Here is an 18,946-nt window from a genome sequence, read left to right on the forward strand (position 1 = left end):
CTCAGCTTTTTCCGTCGCTGCCGAGGTGCAGAGCTGAACGCATGCACGCTGCTTTTTGTTTCCCCTCCTACGTGCAGTGATGTGCGCTGCTCTACATGTGTGGGAAATGCAGCAGATAAAGACAAGAACATCCTGTGTTGTCATCTGATTTTTCCCAGACCTCCTTCTCTTCTCCTCGATGTAAACCGAGGTTAGCGCCGTGTGCTGGTGGCCGGCGTTGCGCGGACGCGGCCCAGGTTTGTTCATCTGCCCTGAGCCAGGTTCAGCTGCGTGGGTACTTGGTGGGTGACACCGCGTCCCTCTGCGCGTCACGGCGAGAGGATCCGAGCCTTGCCCACGGAATAGGTCGTGTGCCAGGATCTGCTTTTTCACGTTGCGTTTGACAAGTTAACCGGGTTAAATCAGTTTAAACATACCTCCGTTAGGTTCTGCGCTGGCTTAACCAAGCTCGTGCAAAAGCTGGTTTTAATTAACAAGTGCAGTCTGCGCACGAAGTGCCAAGATCGCTTTTAATTTGTGTAGAGCCCGCAGAGGTAGCTCTGCAGACTGTCAGCAGATCGTGAGGCTGAGCCCCGGCCGTGTGCGTGTCTCAGTGCTCCTTCCCCACCCCAGCGTGTCGCCGCGGAGGATCCCGCGGGGATTAACGCAGGGCGCTGCGAGCAGGAGCCGCTTTCCCAGGAACCATCTGGCTGCCATCTACACCTGCAGCCTAGGTGAGATTTGGCCAGGCAGCGGCCTCGTTCGCAGCTTAATCTTTGCGAACTGATTAAAGCGTGCCCTGGTTTGGGGATCTCGCCTCCCGCAGCAGGAGGGCTCCTCTTAGCTCGGGTGTCCCCGGGCAGCAGGGCGTAAGGAAGGGTGGGCGGGGGTGGGCAGGGGGCCTTCACTGAGCTCTGAGCCTGGGTTTTTGTGCTAAAGCTGACGTTAAGGCTGGTTCAGGGGTGGTCTGCGTGTCTAGTCCAGCCGAGAAACAGAACTAAACCCTGCAAGCAGGCGTCAGTTTTCCAGGCCCACCGCCTGCGGATGGACGCAAGGACGTGCCCGAGGGTCCTAATACCGGCCTTCGGGCTGGCGTTTGTGGCTGGAGGGTTTGTTTTCCTCCTCAGCTGGGAGAAAAAAGAAATTTTCCATCCCAGCTCTAATTGATGGCTTTGACTCCGCGCAGTTCTACCTGCCATCTGTTCGGCACCATAGCAGCTCTGAAAGGCTTCCCAGCCAAGCACACATCGCTGGCACGGGCGTCAGGCGAGCCTTGGAGCTGGGGCTTTTCCTCCTCCTGCACCAGAGAGGCCTTGGTGCGTGGGCTGGGCTCCCACAGGGCGGTGCAGGCGGGTTTCCCATGGCTCTGATGGCCCTCCAGCCGCTGTGGGCTGCTGTGAGCGCACTGAAGCGATGAGATGTACCAGGGCTGAGCTCCCGTACCGAGCTGTCGACGTGAATGTTGGTTTTGTGCTTCTGTCATTGAAATCCCAGCCCTGCTCCCCCGGGACACGGAGAGGTCATAGCAGAGCGCAGCGCTCACACAAGCAGGGCATTAACGGCGCAGCAGGCCAAGAGGATCTGGGCGTATTGACTTTTCGCAGAACACCGTCGGTATTTTCTTCACCTTGTGCAGACAAGTCGCTGCATTGATTCTGCCGAGGGATGTGGACAAGGTGATAACTTCCTTCCTGAGCAAATGCAACTTCTCGACGCGCGTTTTGGTCCTCCGTTTCCTGCTTTCAGTTGCCAGTGTTTGCATTTATGCCACCTCCAAAAGCCACCAATTTTGCTGCAAAATGGCCTCGTTTTATCCACCGCATCGCCATGAAGTTGGTTCTGCTGGCGGCTCACTGAGCTGCGGATGCCTCTTGCCTCTGAGCTCGTCGACAGAAGCTTGATTTGCTCTGGCCACAAGCACGCTAGTGTCAAGCTGCATAGGATGGCACTTGGGAGCGCGCCTGTTTTTTTGTTCACTTGAAGACTAAAATGCCACCAATTGCCTATTTGCCTGCCCAGAGATCGCTTCGAGTGCCCCTAACCGTACCGGCAGACTTGCGGTGACAGCCTGCCTGACAAGCTGTCCGTACAGACAGAGCTGCTGTGCGGCGACGGGCATCAGACGGAGCTCCTGGCCTGGGACCTGACCTGCGGCAGCCGCCAGTTCAAGCCGAGTTTGTCACACGCCGGTGTCCCTGCGCAAGAGCCGTCCCCTGGCTGCCCTGCCCTGCCCTGCCGAGCCTGGCGCTGTCCCGGAGGACTCAGGCTTCCTTGCATCTCGAGTGGCCTCCCGCGAGCCTGTTGGTGACCCTGCGGCCCGCCTCGGTGGGGCTTGGCCTGCTGTGCCACGAAGGGACGGCGCCGAGCCACGGGGCCGTGCTCGTCCACGGCGCATCGAGGGAACGTCTGAGGGCTTTCCAGGAGGAGTTTGGAACAGGACTCCTCTGAACAATTCTAGGAAATGTTTTTCCAAGTAAATAAATAAAAAAGCTTTACATTTTTTCAGTGCAGTCCATTTGTCAGTGCCATCTGTTGGCTCGTTACAGAGGTGATCAATTGCTGGCTTATGGGAGCAATTAGCAGCGGAAACGCTTTTATACCTGTTACTGGTCCGCTTGGTCACAGGGTCACAGGATGAAACGAGTGCGTGGGTTTTCCTGACTGTTAACTTAGGCCAGTGCAGAAACAACTGAACTGAAATGGAAGAGGTGGCACCAGGGCTGAGCTGGGGGCCGCTCCCCTGCCTCCCCTCCTCGGGACTCCAACTGCAGCCCAGGTGCAGGCAGCGTGCTCTCTGCCGTGGGCGTGCTGCGAGCGCCGGGCTGCTGCTCTGCCCCGCTTGGGGACTGGATCCCAAAGCCTCTGTAACGGCAGCACGCCTCTGAGGAGGGGCTGCACGCAGTTACCTTGCGGAGAAGCAGCCATTCCCCCACCACCCTCTGCAGCTGCATTTCTCTCGTACTCCCACTGCAGCGGAGGACTCGTGCTGCTTGGGGAGGGGCTGCCGGGGGCTCGCAGCCTGCCCCAGGTCTTCCTCCTGCCTGCCCTGCCCTGGGGCACCCGGCCTGCCCTGCCCCTGCCTGCTCTGTCCTCCAGGGCCAGTGGGAATTTATCTTCCTTGTTGGCAGGGCAGGACTGATTGAAGGAAGCGTGTATGAGCATTAGCCACACTTTGCTAATAAACAGGATGTCTGGATAAATGAGAACCCCTCCAAGCAGGCATTATTTCCTGTACCAGGACTTGGGCATCTGTTCAGACCCTGACACTTGGCATGATCTGCCGGCTCCCTTGGCGCAGCAGGCGCGTGCTGTTGAGCCGTGAGTTGCCCTGGGCTGTCTCAGAGAAGCGGCACCAGGCTTCTGGGCTGCCCTGGGCTTTCGGCACGATGGTCAGCCCAGAACGGGGACCAGGCTTGGAGTCTGCGCTTCACTTCTAGTTTTCCCAATTTCTCAAGTCTGTTTGAGGTTTACTTCTTTATTTTTGTACGTAAACGTGCTCCGCATGCTGGGATGCAGAAAACGACGGGAGCTTGGAGCAGAAGAGGCTCTGGGGCTGGTGGAGACACCCGGGAGTTAACGTCTGCGAGCGTTTTGGGGTGCAGTGAAAGCAACGTGCTGTTCTGGTTAGAGTTTCTGTCCCTCCTGACTTCCCGTGTGAAGTTGTGGTGATGTCGGTGGTAACGACGTGTGCTTCGGGGCTTCCAGAGCTTCAGTGCCTGTCCTGTTCCTGAGCTGCCCACCGTTGTGTTCCTGCTAACCCGTAAGTGAAGCTCCCACTGCTTTTCATGAGGCTTTTACCCGGCGTGCACACACCTAGCACAGCCTGGGAATCCAAAAACTACCGAGCAGTGTCCAGCAGAAGTGCACCAGGAAAGGAGGAGTCTGGAAACGGGATGGCCACGCCGAGCCCTCCGCCTCCGACGGGCCAGACCTCCCCACGGACTTGCAGTCAATTCACCTCCTTGGTACAAACTGCTGTTGTTAGGAACTTTTCTTCCAAATATTGTGTTCTGCAAACTACTGGTGTGAGTTTTAATTGGATCCAAGAAGAAAAAAATGAAATGTTTGGAAGTGGAGGGAACATTTTGTTAATTGGTAGCAGCGTGTGTGCTGCAGACTTGGCATGGATCCTGCTGCCTGCAAGCTTCATTAACTTCTGATAAAAGAATAGTTAATTTTTTCAGACTGTTTTTTATAGTACTTCATTGTTTAAGAAATTAGATTATGGTTTTCTTTCACTTTTAATTGTAGCCCAACTTGTACTTTCTGTAGTGATGTTTAGTCTTGCTCTCTCCCCTCGCTATTTTACGTGGTACTTGCAGGGCTGAGGGAGCGCACGCGGGGTTGTTTCTGGGTGCTCCGTGAGGCTACCTGGAAGCAGTTCTTTCCCCGCAGACGCCAGCACGGGGCTGTAGTGCCGGTGGGGCCGTGCTCGTGAGCTGTCCCAGCTGCAGCAGGAGCCTCCTTGCCTGTCCTCTTCCTGCTGCCTCTGCCCTGGAAGCGTCGTGTCCCTCACGGAGCACCGCAGCTCTCCTTTCCTCAACCTGCCCAAGTGACCGTACCAGGCGTCCCTCCTGGTGGGACGGCAGCCCAGTGGACGTGGCGTTGTGCTCAACGTGTGACGTGTGCTGGCACGCCTGGTCGGAGATGCCGAGGCACGTGCTGGCCGGCTCACCAGCGTGCCACCCGGGCTCTCCTCGAGGGAGGGGAGGTGGCGCTGGGTCTGGTTCCTGAGGAGCTGGAGCCTCACCAAGTAAACGTTACCGGGGCAAAACCTGCACTTCCCACCAGCCAGGATCCCACTGGCCTCCAGCGCTGACCGAGAGTCAGCCAGGAGCCGAGAGCAGGCAGCTCCCCAGCGGGGCAGTCAGGCCGGCAAGGGAGCATCAGCAAAAGGACGCAGGACCCAGAGAAAAGCTGCATGGAGGAACTGGTTAACCACCCCCGTGGACGTCTGCGTTACGCAGCACCAAGTGCTGGCTCTGGGAGGGAACTCGCAGCCCTGCTTCGGGCTGGTTAACCCACGGCAGGGCCATCTTCGTCCTCAGCGGGGCCAAGCCAGCGCCGGGCTGTGCCCGTTGCATTGCCTCGGGCAAGCTGCTGGGCCCCTGCGAGAAGAGCCCTCCCCTGGCAGGGTGCCTTCAGACGGGGTTTGTTTTCCCAATGGCAGGAAAGCCCTCACTCAGAGCAGGATTCGCGCGGCCGTTTCCCCACAGCCGGGCTTGCATGAAGTCAGTCTGGCTGGAGCGACCGCAGCACCGAAGCCAGGCTTTTCGGTGTTGAAATCCTGAATCATCTTTCAGGGGAGCGGGAACACGAGCCAGCTGGGAGATGCAGAAATGGAGAAACCGACTCGGGCTGCTTTGGAGAGCCTTGAAGCCACTCCTTCCCCCTGGAAAAAAGGCGATCCAGAACCTCTGCAACATGCCAAAGGAAGCAGCTCCGCCAGGCCCGGTGAGAGGCGAGCCCCCAGCCCTGAAACTCCCTGCGCTCTGCCTGCCGCGGGGCGCTCCGAGGGGATTTCCTACTTCCACCCGCGCGAGGAAGCTCTGAATTTCCTGAAACTGGAGTGCTAGGTGGTTTCCCCAGGCTCCTGCAGGAGACTTTTACCTTTTATATTCCATCCGTCGCTGGAGGCACCTGAACTGAATGAACGCGTCTCGAAGGAACTCCTCCAGAAACGCCAGCGCTCCCCTTACAGCTCCTGAGGCTGGATTTTGGCTTGCTCGAGGGCCGCCCGTTTGATCTCGAAGTAGGAGCCTTTGTCAGAAGGCATCTTCGGGCTGCTGCTTGTGTTCCTGTGCCATGGACGCGGGCGTTTTGTGCCTCGTGAGGGCGGAGGCTGAGCACGGCACCCGTACAGCACAGCACGGCGCGGCGCCACGCGTGGCAGGCTGCCGTGCAGGGTGGCAGCACGGTGCTCTGCGCCCTGCCTTACTGGGGAGAAAAGCAGAGAAATGGGGGTCTTCTGCTTCGTCTGGACTCGCTGGCAGCGTTACGTTCCGCCAAACGCTCCACGTTCCCTGAACCTGGCCTAAAGCGTCAACTCGAGTCACACAATTAAGCTGGGAAATGAGATTTCCTTAGAGCAAACACGCAGCTGGGAAATGAGTAAGGAACTTAGGAGCACTCCCGACCTGAGGATTTTCATTTAAATATTTGTGCCTGACAGTGACTCATGTCTCCGGGCAGACATCTTGGCTTCGCTCTTTGAGGAAGCTCTTACTTTTGTTTCTTTTAATATTACTGGTTTAAGCCCTACAAAAGCCTGTTCGTACGAGGAAAGTCCTCGGTGAAAAGCACGCAGCGAGTGTTTTCCAACCCCCCCGCCTCTCTGAAGCTTTCCAGCCGACGCGTGAGCTTTGTCCTTGAACACCATCGCCTGCTGATGGCTGCCCCTCGGCAGGGCTGCGCTGTGGGGGCTGGCTTTGCCGTTTCACCTTGGGTCCTGGCTCTCGCCCTGTTCCTGCCAGCTCCTCCTAACGCTGAACGCCGGAGCTGGCTGCCTTACAGCTTCTGTTCTTGCTGGGGTAAGCACGCTCCGTGCCTTCAAGCCCGAATTATTCCTCTGCTCCAAGTGTTTCAGGTGGAAGAAACGGCCGGTCGCACCTTCTGCTTACACGCAGGGCGCTGGTACAAAATGGGTCTTCAATTTTCACGTGCTTCAGACCCTGCAGGATCTGTAAGGGAACATTCTTCCCCCCAGTAGCGCCCTGTCCGTTAGAGCACCGTTTGGCTTCGCTCTTGGGGTTTGTCGCAGAGAAATGCCGTGGGCTTTGTTGGCTGCCCGCAGGGCTGACAGCAGCTGGCCCAAGGACGTGCGTGGGGCTCCTCTGCCGGCTCCTGCCATCGTCCCAGGGCTGCAGGGCCTTGGTGCTGCCAGCGGGCACTCCCCGGGACCCCGTGCTTGTCCCTTTGTCCCCTGCCACCAGCACCCGCGGTCCTTCTGAAGGTCAGGGCTGCTCCCTCGGGCTTTGGGCAGGCTCCAGGTGCCTGTGGTGCGGCTCCTGCGGGCTGGCCCAGTGTCGCGTCCTGCCCTTGGCCAGCAGCGTCTAGCTCAAGGGAGAAGGCAGCACTTGGGGATGGGTTTTGGTCAGGAGGGACTTCGGGGGGAATTCTTTTCTCAGGTGGCGCTTCGGGGCCTCGCAGCCCTGCGGTGAGTGGCCGCTGGCGAGGCGGTTTGCTCAGCTCCATCGCTTCTTGCAGCATGACTGCTGCAGCGTGTGGCAGTGCCTGCGGGCGGGGACGGTCTTGCTGGTGGAGCTTGGCTGGAAGAACCTCTAACGTCTTTCCTCCCCTGCCACCCCTCTCTGTCCCTCCGCAGGGACCAGCAGCGCGTGCGGTACCAGTTGTCGGGTACCAGATGGGGCTTGGTGGCTTCCCCTCCTCCCCCAGCAGTGAGCGCGTTCCGTACACACCTCGTGCACGGCGTGCCCCTGTGCGAAGCGCTTGTCCTCGTCCCCAGCCAGCGCCGGTGCCTGGTACAGCCAGGCCTTTCTGCAGCCGGGCTCTGAGCTCGTGTCCAGCCCTGCTGGTGGTGCCTCAGCAGCCTTCCTCCCCGCAGCGCTGCTCTGCGTGCCCTTCCCCGGATCTTTGCACGATCCCGCAGCCTTCCTTGGCAGAAATGAACGCGTAAGAGTGGCTCTCTTCCCAGGTAAAGCCCAGCCTCCGAACGGGAGAACTTGCTGGTGCCTGTTGATTCAGCCCACGGATCCGGAGCTAGGCTGGCGTGCCGCGGCTGCTGTCTTGCACTGACGTCGGCTGGTGGGGAGGAAGGGACTTAATCCAAGGCTGGCACGCGCTTTAGAAGCAGCAGGGCGAATGTTTGCCGAGAGCAGCCTGCCCGCCGCGGCCCTGGCTCTGCAGCACCGGTTGGCTTCCAGGGCTTTCCCCTGCCGCTGGGAGCAGCCCTCGGCCTCCTGCCTGGCAAGGGGTCCCGCGGGCTGGAGCTGCCTCTCCTCCCTGCCCCGCCAGGCCTCCTGGAAGTGATTCCTCTGCTCCTGTCTGCGTGCATCGGGCAAAACTTCACTTATCTGTAGGGACCCGCGCTGCCGGTGAGCACCGGGAGCCTCCAGCCGAGGCGAGGGAGGAATTGGCCGAGGCTGGGGCGGCCGGGAGAGCAGCCGACTGGAAGCACTTAGGCTTGTTTAACTGATCTCAGCGTAGTGTTACAGAGCACTTCTGGTTTAAAATTGTACAAATAAATAGGATTGTTAGATGCCTGCCATGCACCCAGCCCCTACCATCGCTGCTATTTCCCAGCCGTGTCACAGTGAGGCGCGGCGTGGCTACTGCCAGAGGCCATGCTCTGGTGCCTTTTCCCCTTCGCAGCCTTCGGTGCCTCCCGTCCCCACCTCCACATCTCTGAGGAGCTCTAACGGCCTCGTCCCTGGAGCTTGCCACAGGTGAGGCTCCTGCAGGCTTGTCCTTTCCCTTGGAGAAACGCCTTGCTCTTGGGCTTGGGCTCATAACGCACGTCTGGATAATGCAATTTATCAGAAACACCCGAGCTGTCAACGTCCATTATAAATCCATTCCAGCTGGATGTGCGGGTTGGGATCAGGAGAGCCTCTGACAGAGGTCGGTAGCAGCTCCTCGCCCGATTTAACTGAGAAGTAAGAAACGGGTCACCACGAGTGGGCATCTGGGGCTCGCAGCCAGCTCCGTTCCCCTCTGATGGGGAGACTGGAGCACGGCTGGCCGTGTGCAGCTTGGTGTCGGGAGGAATTCGTGGTGGATTCCTTCTGCCTCCAAACCTCGGTCACTGAAAGCTGTTCCAGCGCCGTGAGGCTCGCTGGCAAGCCCCCCAGCTGCTCCGTGCCCCTTCGTAGTGCTGAGGAATCGCAGCTTTCGGGCTGCCGGGGCGCGTCTCTGGGGGTAAGTTAACACGGCTGTGGCAAGGCTGAGCTGGCACCATCGAGGAGACTCGAATAAACTGAACAAATGCTTGGACTTGCTCACAATATATCCACGAGTTTAGAAATAATTTGCTTTTCAGCACAGCACTGGGTGCCTGTGAGCAGGCTGTGCTGCGGTAATGGGCAACAGCTTACACGTCCTGCCGCCTGCAGCAGCGCTGTGCCCTTAATGAAGTGCCCACTGCAGAGAAAACACGCTGACAATTAGGAAACAAAGCTTCCTCCTGCCCGATTTATGGCAGGCTGTCTGGGCTCGGTAGGCTGCTCGGAGATCCCAGGCTCTCTGAGGCACAGGCTACATATTCTGTTTCCCTACAGTGTTTAGCACAGGCGGTTCTTATGTGCAGTATTTGGTGTTTTTAAAAAAATGCTTTTCTAAATAAGTGACTGGGTAAATCACCTTGCTCTCTTCTTCCTTTCTGCTAGGTTGCTATCAAGATAATTGATAAGACGCAGCTGGATGAAGAGAATCTCAAGAAGATATTCAGAGAGGTGCAGATCATGAAGATGCTTTGCCACCCCCATATCATCAGGTTATACCAGGTAGGAGCTTTCTGCTGGGTTTGCCAGCCCTGTGCCCTCCAGCTGTACACCCGACGGCAGCGTCGTGCAGGATTGTCCCTCCAGTCCTCAAGTCCTTTGTTCTCAAGGTCCCAAAGCGCTTCGATCAGAGGGGGGCAGGCAAAAAGCGTGGCTAATGCTTCTCTCTTCTGGGAGATCCCACTTCCGCTGTGGGCTGGCCCCGTGCCACTTGTTTATGGCTGGTGTGTGCCTTCCAGTTTCCCAGCTGAAACCGGATGTGGGCTCCCCTGGGCGACTTCGGGGAGGGAGCGAGTCCGTCCGCTTGCAGGACCGAAGGCGTGCTGCTGCCTTGCTGCTGCTCCCTGCGCGGTGGTTCTGAGGACTCGCTGCTCTGTTCCGTGCTTTCTTGGACGGTGATCGATAGCGATGGCGCAGCCGCTTTTGTTGGTTTTTTAATGTTGTTTGCAGACTTGGTGCTTGTTTGGCATTCTCACTCTGCAAACAGTGTCAGCAGAATCCCCAAAGGATGCTTTTTATGCACATTTTTGGTGGTGCCCCTCCGATTGCGTGGTCAAACAGAGCAGCAAGGAAGTTGCAACAGGGCAGAGGCGAGCAGAGCGATGGGAGCAAAGAAATAGAGGAGACCAACACCTTGGTGAAATGCTAAACGCTGCTTTGGAAGCTGTTGATGAAAGATTCCCTCCCTGAACCTTCTGGATTCAAGGGCTCGCAGTGCCTTACAGGCACCGAGTGCTTGAGAGCTCTACAAACCTCCCTCTGTTCTTTGCGATCCCACTCCTGGAAGCCATGGGCTGAAGGCTCCTTACCGGGGTCCTGCCTGGTGCGTGAGGACTGCCCCCCGCTCGATGCAGCAATACAGCTGCCAGGGGGCTGGCAGTCACAGACTGGGAATGTGAGAACTTGAAATTCGGGGGGCGATACGCTGGGGTTGTTTCCTTCTGCAGTGTGATACTGATGTGTGCGTTTCAAGGGAGAAGTTAGCTAACCCTCGGTGGAAGCTGCCAGTTCCTAGAATCAGCTCTTGCCTGTTCCCCACCAGGCTGCTCCTGATCGGTGCTCGATAGATGTAAGAAATTCCAGCTCCAAAGAGTTAAAATTGGGCTGACGTGAGAGAGGTTAATGTTTTACCTGTTCTGGCCAAACAGCCAGAAGTGAGATAGATGCCTGCTACAGAATTTCGACATTTTAAGGTACTTGGGGAATGCTTCTTTGCAGACTGGTTCCTTCGTGTTCCCCCCCCCAAAAAAATAAATCAGCCTATTCTATTCCATCTAAAGATGGCACTTGGTTTTTAAATAAAAACTGCTGAAACCTGGAGCTGGGAATTCAGAGTTTTTCATCAGGAATTCGAGTTTAAAACTCATGTTTCCTTGAACTTAACGTACTTAGTGTAAGTGAAAGAGGAGAAAAAGGAAATAATGGTCTCAAGAGATTCTGCTTGTCTCAGAACAGATACGTGCTGTTAAAACATCGGTGACAAATCCCCAAACCCACCCCAGGAGTCCTCTGGACGCGTGCCGTTGCCGTACGTGGGAGCAGTACGCCTGGGACATCTGAGCAGAACTGGGGTCTGGCTCCGTTACGCTCCTGTTTGAGCACTCGGAGTCAGAGCAGAGCAGCCTGGAGCAGCTGCTGCCGCCCAGAGCAGCCGCGTGTTCGCAAGCGCGAAGCCGGCGTGTTTGGCTCCTAGCTCCTAGGGAGAGCAGGCAGCGCAGGGCGCCGAGCAGGGAGCCTCTCTGCAGGGGTAACAGTCCATCCCAGCTAAAGGGCGAACTTGCGCTTGTGTTTGAAGCACGCACTGACAAAAGCCAAAGCAAACCCAAATGTTTCCGTGCTTGTGCAAACAGCCCTGCTGAAATTCACCTGTTGTGCCCGGTGAGGCCCTGGCAGTGAAGCAATGGGATGTTTTCCCCCTCGACAAAGCTGCGAAGCTCGTTAAATAAACAACACAAAGCTTCGAAAAACACTGCCAGCGTGTGCTTGCCCGCAGGCGGATCTTGTAATCCGCTCACTGAGCGGCCCTCGGAGCCACCCTTGCCAGCGTATGGCCCGGGGGCTGAAGACGGGCATTGCGTGCTGCTCCGTCTGTGCCACACGGTGCCTTGCCAAATGCTTTTTTCCCAGTTCCAGGTGCTGATAGGGATGGTTGGGGGAACCGAGGAGGAGGAGGGTGCGGGTGTAGCACCGTGGTCAGTTACAGATTCAGTATTTAAAAGCCGCTGTTGGACTCTTACTTCTCCCAGTTCCCATCCCTTTCTCTGCGCTGCCCTACAAACCGTCGGAAGGCCGGGGTTTGATGTGATGCAAGCAGCCACGTGTGCTACAGCAGGAATAAAAAATGGCATCAGTTTGCCTCGTGCAAAAAGGAGCAGTCTCCTTATCTGTCACTTTGCTGTCCTTGTGTCCAGGTTATGGAGACGGAGAGGATGATTTATCTCGTGACGGAGTACGCTAGCGGAGGGGAAATATTTGGTAAGTACATTTATGGCATTCTTCAATCAGATAATGTACTTGGTTAACTACAGTAAACTGAAAATAGCTGCCACGCTCTCTTGTTTCAGTCGAGAGATGCCCTTCAGGCTGAGAACTTTCCATTGACAAGAGGGGTAAAGAACTAAATGATACCTGATGGAAAAATAACTCCCATAACCTCCGTTTCTTCTTCGGGTTTCATGGACAGGTGGTGCCGCTCCCCTGTTATGCTGACTTTGGGATTAAGCATGTCCAAGTAGTAACCAGTTACATTTCAAAAAGCGTGCTGCTGAGTGTTTGCTTCACAGCAAGGCCTCTGAAACTCGTCGCCTGTAGCTCGATGTCGGCGTGTGTTTGTCAGAGAACAGGCTGTCCTGCAGCTCTGTAGTGTCTCGTTCTCAAACCCATGAGTTGCCTTTTTCTGTTAATCCGATGTTTTCGTGGCATGTACTGGATACATCCATTTTAAACTCCATTGTCTGCTGACGAGGTTTTGGCTGAGCTTTCTGACCACAGAAGCCAGTCCTTAAAGGAAAAGCAGTATCTGCAGCTCCATTGCCAGAATCCAGCGGCCGCCCTTCAGCACCCTGGTAGGCGGCTGCGGTGCTTCCTCCCCAGCACCGGCCGTGGGGTCCAGCCGCTTCTTCGGGAAGGTGACAGCTGAAGGAGGAAGCGAGCAGTGGCTGATGCCTGGGAATTGTGGATCGCCCGGTTAAAAAAACAAAACTGACTTAATCCAGCTGGGTTTGCCAGTTGTTTACTCAAACCTTAACCTTGGTGCTGGATGCTGAGCAATTCTGAGGGCTTGTGAAACTCACGGTACGTAGTGCAGCAAGCCGTAATTGCAGTACAGTCATTTGCATGGTTATTAGGCACTGCTGGTGGTTACGGGACTTCGCTTGTATGTGCGTCGCTGCAGAAAAGTATGAAATCCTTTTTACTTTTTCTCCCTCTTTTGTTGAATTTGGCAGAAGCAGTTCATCTTTTTATAAATCCAGAACTATGCGCACGCTCGTATACACACTTGGAATGAATTCTCTTGGTTACAGAAATAGCCCTCTCCATGATTCGAAGTGAAAATCTAATTGCTTTCTGAAATACTTTATGCTGTAGTAAATTCAGCTCATTAGAATGGCTAATTTCCGTTTTACTGCCCAACATTTTATCCTCGTTCAGAGCTGGGAGCAGGCAGCTCAAGCCCTGCCGGTTACTCAGTAGCCGTGATGTTGTTCGGGTCCGTGGCCGGGAGGCTGTGCCCTCCTAGGGTGTTTTTTGCCTTTCAGGCACTGCGCGAGGCCCGGCGAGCCCTCGGAGCTAGGGCAGAGAGAGGAAAACCCAAGTTTCAGCTTGTTGTAATCAGGGCTTCCTGAGCAGCCATCAATACTTTGTTCTAACAGAGGAAGCAGTTTGCAGGGAGGAAGCAGCAACCCCTTTTGGAAATGTTTCCTTGCCGTTGTTGGCACCCCCAGCGCCGCAGGACCTCACGTCCTCGTGGTGTCGGCACAGATCGCGCTGCAGCCTCGGACCTGCTCGTGCTCTTCTCTAGTGTTACCTGCAGGATGGATGCTGGGGCTCGCTGCTTGCTGAGGATAACATTTGGCTTGTGTATTTCTTCCCCTCGGTGTCTGTGCCTTGTCTGGGAGGCTGGCTGGGCATGGCTGGGCTCGCTGCAGGGGTAGCTGCTGGGCGTGCGTGCAGTGCAGTCACCGACAGGGGAGGGCCAAGCGGTGCCTTTTGGTGAGGGAGAAGGTTTTACTCCGTGTTTAGATGACCTTTAACTCCCGTCAGTACCTCAGACAGGCTTGGAGCGGTACGGTGTGCACAGCGGGAGGAGCTCTCAAGCTCAGCTCCTCACTGGGTGCCAACAAACCAGAACAAGGTCCCCTCACACCCTCGTGGAGCACCAAAACTTGCACCAGGGCAGGGGTACACGAGAAAACCCCTCGATTTCCATTGCGTTATCTACCGCTGTTTCTGGCCCCGGGGAGTCCTCTGTATTAAACGTGCTTGTGCTCAGTCGCTCATCTCTTGGCTGTGTTTCAATGGTTGCACGAGTGCCGAGCTGCAGAAGGGGGGGGTGTGAGGGGGGCACGCTGACCGCAGCTTTGTGCGTGCTGCGAGGGCCTCGTACAACCCGCGTTACGTCAATGCAGCGCCGTGAGCTGTCAGAGGCAAACAGAAGGCTTCCCTTTGAGGCTCTAGGGGCCTGTGGAAGGCTGAAGCTGTCCCTTGCAGCTGTAAATGTCACCTGGGCAGGAACCAGGCTGGAATTTGTAGCTGGCAGGACAGCGGCATCTCTGAACGGCTGCTGGTGAAGCCAGTCGGGGCCGGGTGCTCGCCTTTCGGGGCCCTCGTCGGTCCGAGCTTCGCAGGTTTCCTCGGTTAGCACCTGAGAGAGCTTCGCACGTTCTCCAGCTGAATTTCCAGTAAGAGGAAGGCTGTGGCACGGCCGGTAGCTCCTTCGGTGGGCAGGCTGCGCCGTCAGCGTCTTTGGTTCGTCTGTTCCTGGAAACGTTCTGATAATTCTCTGTGTAGCAGTGCACGGGGATCAGGGAAGGCTTGTTTTCGCTGGGGACTTCAGCAGCAAAATGTAAACTGTTATTTCTGTCCCTGTGCGTGTTCTGCGTGTGGCTGGGCCGGTGATTTGGCACCGGGAACAAATCGATGTCTCCTCCTAAACAGGATGCTCTTTGTGCCACATCTCTGGAGTGTCCTTAGTGGAGGTCAAACAACTGTCTGAACGCGCGTTTGGTTTCTAGCTGCTTGCTGTGAGTACTGGAAGTGATCTGCAGCCCTAAGCAATGCGCAGACCGAAGCAGGGGTGTGTGGCTGGTCAGAAGGGCGCTGTGCTGGGTGGGCGCTGCGACGGGGAGGCAGGCGCTGCTGCATCTGCCTCCCGACAGCTCGGCAGAAGCTTTCCTTGTGACCTGGGCAGACAGCGAACGAAACAGCGCCGTCGTGAGAAGGTCGGACTGCTTCTGGGATGGCAGGGTCACCGATTGCTCTGCAAATTGGGCTTTGCTCTGCAAAATGGGGGTCGGCCTGCTGGCTGCCCAGCTGGGTCAGCGCTGCAGCCTCTCCGCAGGAGAGGTTTATGCAGACTAAGCTCGCAATAGTTAATTTTGGCATACAGTTGCCCTGGGTGGTATGTGGAGCATTCTGTAGCTTCATTGTTCCTATCCTTCCTCTGGAGCTGGTGCAGAAATGTCAGCCTTCTCCAAGTGCTGCGCCTACGTGCGGGGCGCGGGGACGGGCCTTCGCTCCCCGTCTCTTCGATAAAGGTGAAGCTTCACGGCTCACCTAACGGAGTTTTTGCAGCCTGAGCACGACAGAAGGGGATGGAGCAGCCCCAGCCCTGTGGCCCTGCGAGGCCGGGCCCGGAGCCACGGGGAAGGGGGAGCCGGCAGCAGAGAGAGATCCACGGCGAGGCCGGGAGCAGGGGGGTTTGTGATCCCGCAGGAGAGGACACCTCCCTGCAGGGCTGTCCTTCAGCAGGGTGTGAGAACACGGCTTGGCTCCTCGCTACGCATCAGTGCTGAGATAGGAGCGTCGAAGTTCCTTTCTGGGCTGTGAAGTGTCCGAGTGACCCAAATTGCGTACTTGTGTACTTCTGGAGTGTTCTCAGCCTGTGTTTGAGCCTGGGCTGGCTGAAAGAAGCTTCTGAGAGCCTCGTAGGAACGTGCCTGCTGCAGGAGCTGGATCTGATTTCTTGCCTGCAGGAGGAACTCTTTAAATGTTTTCAGGAACATTGAGAGATTGGAACTTTGCACTTGGTTTAAGAGCGCTTACTACATCCGCAGGCGGCGTTCCCAGACTGGAGAGCGTTCAAAGTGTGAATGACCTCGGCTCGTTCAGGAGCCGGGCTGCTCTCTGTTCATCAGCAGCGATGCTGCCGATGGAGCGGGCCCTTAGCTCTGCTCATCGCTGCCACGGCCCTTCTGAGCGAGAGGTGGGTGGCCCTGGGAAGTGCCTAATGAGACCCAGCGGGCTAGGGGAGGTAATGTGGGGCTGGGTGCGATAACAGCAGGATTTCCTAAGGGTTACATTGCAATTGGTGCTGGGTGCCCTTCCCCAGCCTGGTTCAGCTTTGCCCCTGGAATAAATTTATCCAGTGAATAAAGGGCAATGGGCACTGCTGAAAACACCTTCGCTGTGTTGCTCAACATCCGGAGGGAGCCGTGGAGGAGCAGGTTGCTGCTCAGTCAGGAGCAGGCAGACCTGCTTTGATGTCTCGGTAATTAGTATTTACTGCGAGTCATTTATGTCGCAGGTATTTTAATTAATGGGTGGCTTTAATTAATACAGCCACCTGATGAGAAACCTTCAGAAGTGAGTGATTTATTTTTATTATTTTCAAGAGCAGATGTCTGTATCGAGCCCTCCAGTTCCAATGGAGTCTGTGCAGTGAAACGGATCTCTTCAGCCTGTTTCGGGCTGGAAGCTGTCTGAGGTCAGCAGTGACCTCCCTGAGCAGTGATGCTCCCCTGAAGTGGGCGAGGGGGTAATGCTGGGCATCCGTTCCTCACGTTTTGTCTTCGGTTTGCTCTGGGAGCATTGTTGCGCTGGGCCGCTGGCTGTGGCCTGGCTTTGGGAAGTTCTTCCCGAGTTTCTCCAGCTCCTGGTCCCCCTTGGGGCCGGGGTGCCTGGTTGCTGTGGGCTCCAGAGCACTCCGCAGGTTTCTCCTGCTCCTTCTGTAGCATTGTCTTCGACTTCATGAACCTGCAAACCACTGTGCCCAGCCCTGTCTTCTGTCGTGCGATGTCCGTTTGAACCAGATCTGCGAACAGGGCAGGGAGATGTGGAGAGAGGGCAATAATCGTTTCCTAACTCCCTGCCAGTTCCTTTGGCTTGGACACTTTTCCTGGTGGAGTTTGGTTGCCTCTTGTGACGAGGCTCGAGGTGTTTTCGCTTCCTTTCTCTGCCTTGTTTGACTGCCTGTCTCCTCCCTGTTTACCTGGCTTACCGGCTCGTACGACAGTGGCTTTTGCAAGTCTGGTGCTTGCGTGTTGTAAGTGGATTGCTTGAAGTCTGCTTGTTGGATACCTCCCTGTGTGATCTGCGGGCCAGCCGGAGACTTTTTCTGTCCGTTCGCAATGGTAGCTCCCAAAGGAAGCCTCTCTGGCCACAGGCCCTGCCTTTGAGTGAGAGCATAGCTCCAGCAGAGCACTTGGGAGCCCTCAGATCTTACCAAAGTAAGCTCCAGTTCTGTGCTAACGCGTGCTGACTATTACAGGTACACTTCTGCACCAAAGCAGTAGCAAATACCCAGAAGCTGGGAATACCCACACATGTTCTGAGCGTGTGAGACAATTTTCTTTGTTGTATTGCAGAATTAAAATTTTAAAAAGCTCCTGAAACTGCCTTGGTACTGAGCTGCAGCGTTATAGTGGGGGCCTGTGTGTGTGAGGAGCATTGAGGCTGGATCTCGCCCAGGGTGCTCCCTGTGGAGCGTGTCTGACCGCTGTCCCTCGCTCTGTCCCCCACAGATCACCTGGTGGCCCACGGACGCATGGCGGAGAAGGAAGCTCGGAGAAAGTTCAAACAAATAGTGGCCGCTGTCAACTTCTGCCACTGCCGTAACATCGTTCACAGAGATCTCAAGGCAGAAAACCTACTTCTGGATGCTAACCTGAACATCAAAATAGCAGGTGAGCTAAGACTAGCGGTGTGGGAGGAAGGCAGCTGCTTTGAGAAGTTAATAAATGTAGGCATTGGCTGCTTCCAGGTATTCAGAAAGGAGGAAACGCAGTGCAGCTAAAGGAAGCTTTGGATTTCAGCGTGGCCTGCTGCCCAGGGCTGAAACTGGCAGGTTGTAGGCAGGAGATTTATATCTCCCTCCAAGTAGTGCAAAATAAAATCAAGGAAATAAAAAACTCTGGTTTGGCTTCGTAGGCAAATATGCAGCTATAGATATTGCAGGGTTCCAACCCACTGGATAATGGGCAAGGCAAATAATAAAGCAGTTGACCTTGTTCGGAGTCCTACTGCCAGTTTAGGATTTCTTCGAAGCAGGTCAGACCAGGTGAGAGAAAAAGAAGGGAAAACTGCAGATGACAATTTTTGGTATAGAACTGAAAGAGAAAAACCAGTCAGAACAATTTCACTGTCTCGCTCTGACAGGGCAAGAGAACAGCCCCAGTGCACTGAGTGTTTTATTCATCGCCGGGGCAGAAGCTGAAATGAGTAAAAACCAGGCCCTTTCAGTCTGTTCCCGGTGTTGGGCTGGCCGGGAGGTTTCTTCTGCGACTAACTTCCCCTCCAGGGGGCTGTCACCAGGGGCAGTTTGTGTGCTGACCTACCGCGTCTGCACTGTGCTCCTCTTGTACACGGGGAGCGAGCCTGGGCTGCTGAGCTCTGTGGTGTACCTGGACTTCATTTAGCTTTGTTGGATTATGAGCTCACTGCTTGAAACAAGAGGATTTAATACTGCCCTGGCCATCTCACTTCATGGGCTTTTGCTCTGGAACAGCCAACACCTACCGTTGAATTCTGCTGGAGCCTAACGCATACCAGAGTGTTTTTTGGAAAGCACTTTATCTCCTCCCCGTCTTAACAGGCTTCCCTGGAGAGCTTGTCAGCTTTTACAAGGGTTTGTAACTTGAATTTCAAAAGTGCCTCAGACTAACTTGCTGAAAAACTCTTCAGTCTGAGAGCAATGTTAATGCCCATTAACTTAAACTCTGCAGGGAGCTTATATCTTGAGATGTGCGTATTTATTTTCCTGAAGTCTGGGTTATATCTGTCAGGCTCCTCATCTTCCTTTTTGAACCTCAGATTTTAGCTTATGGAAAGGTAATGGAACACACGCACAGCGGTATCGCTCATGATTTTTCCTTTATTACTTTATTTTGCGTTTTTTTTTCTCACTCTCGCTTCGTGAGGAAAGAACGGGAGGGAAGGGAAAGGACTGAAGGCCTCCCATGAACCTCCCTCTGCCCATTGGTGGCCCCGTCCTGCTCTGTTTCAGTGCAGGGACGCTAACCTGTGCTTCGCTGTTCTGGGAGCAGAAGCTGAGCAAGAGGCATGTCGTGGTT

General features: G+C 55.6%; 1 protein-coding gene across 1 annotated transcript in view; it reads left to right on the plus strand.

The window, feature by feature from the left end:
- Positions 1 to 9,325: 9,325 nt before the first annotated feature.
- SIK3 (SIK family kinase 3) overlaps positions 9,326 to 18,946 on the plus strand; it is a 37,836-nt gene continuing 28,215 nt past the window's right edge. The window contains 3 exon segments of the mRNA XM_035346145.1: positions 9,326 to 9,440; positions 11,849 to 11,912; positions 17,399 to 17,560. Of these exon segments, the coding sequence (XP_035202036.1) occupies positions 9,399 to 9,440; positions 11,849 to 11,912; positions 17,399 to 17,560 (268 nt within the window). The 5' untranslated portion in view covers positions 9,326 to 9,398.

This window comes from Oxyura jamaicensis, chromosome 24 (genome assembly GCF_011077185.1).
Source record: "Oxyura jamaicensis isolate SHBP4307 breed ruddy duck chromosome 24, BPBGC_Ojam_1.0, whole genome shotgun sequence".
In the NCBI taxonomy this organism is placed as follows: Eukaryota; Metazoa; Chordata; class Aves; order Anseriformes; family Anatidae; genus Oxyura; species Oxyura jamaicensis.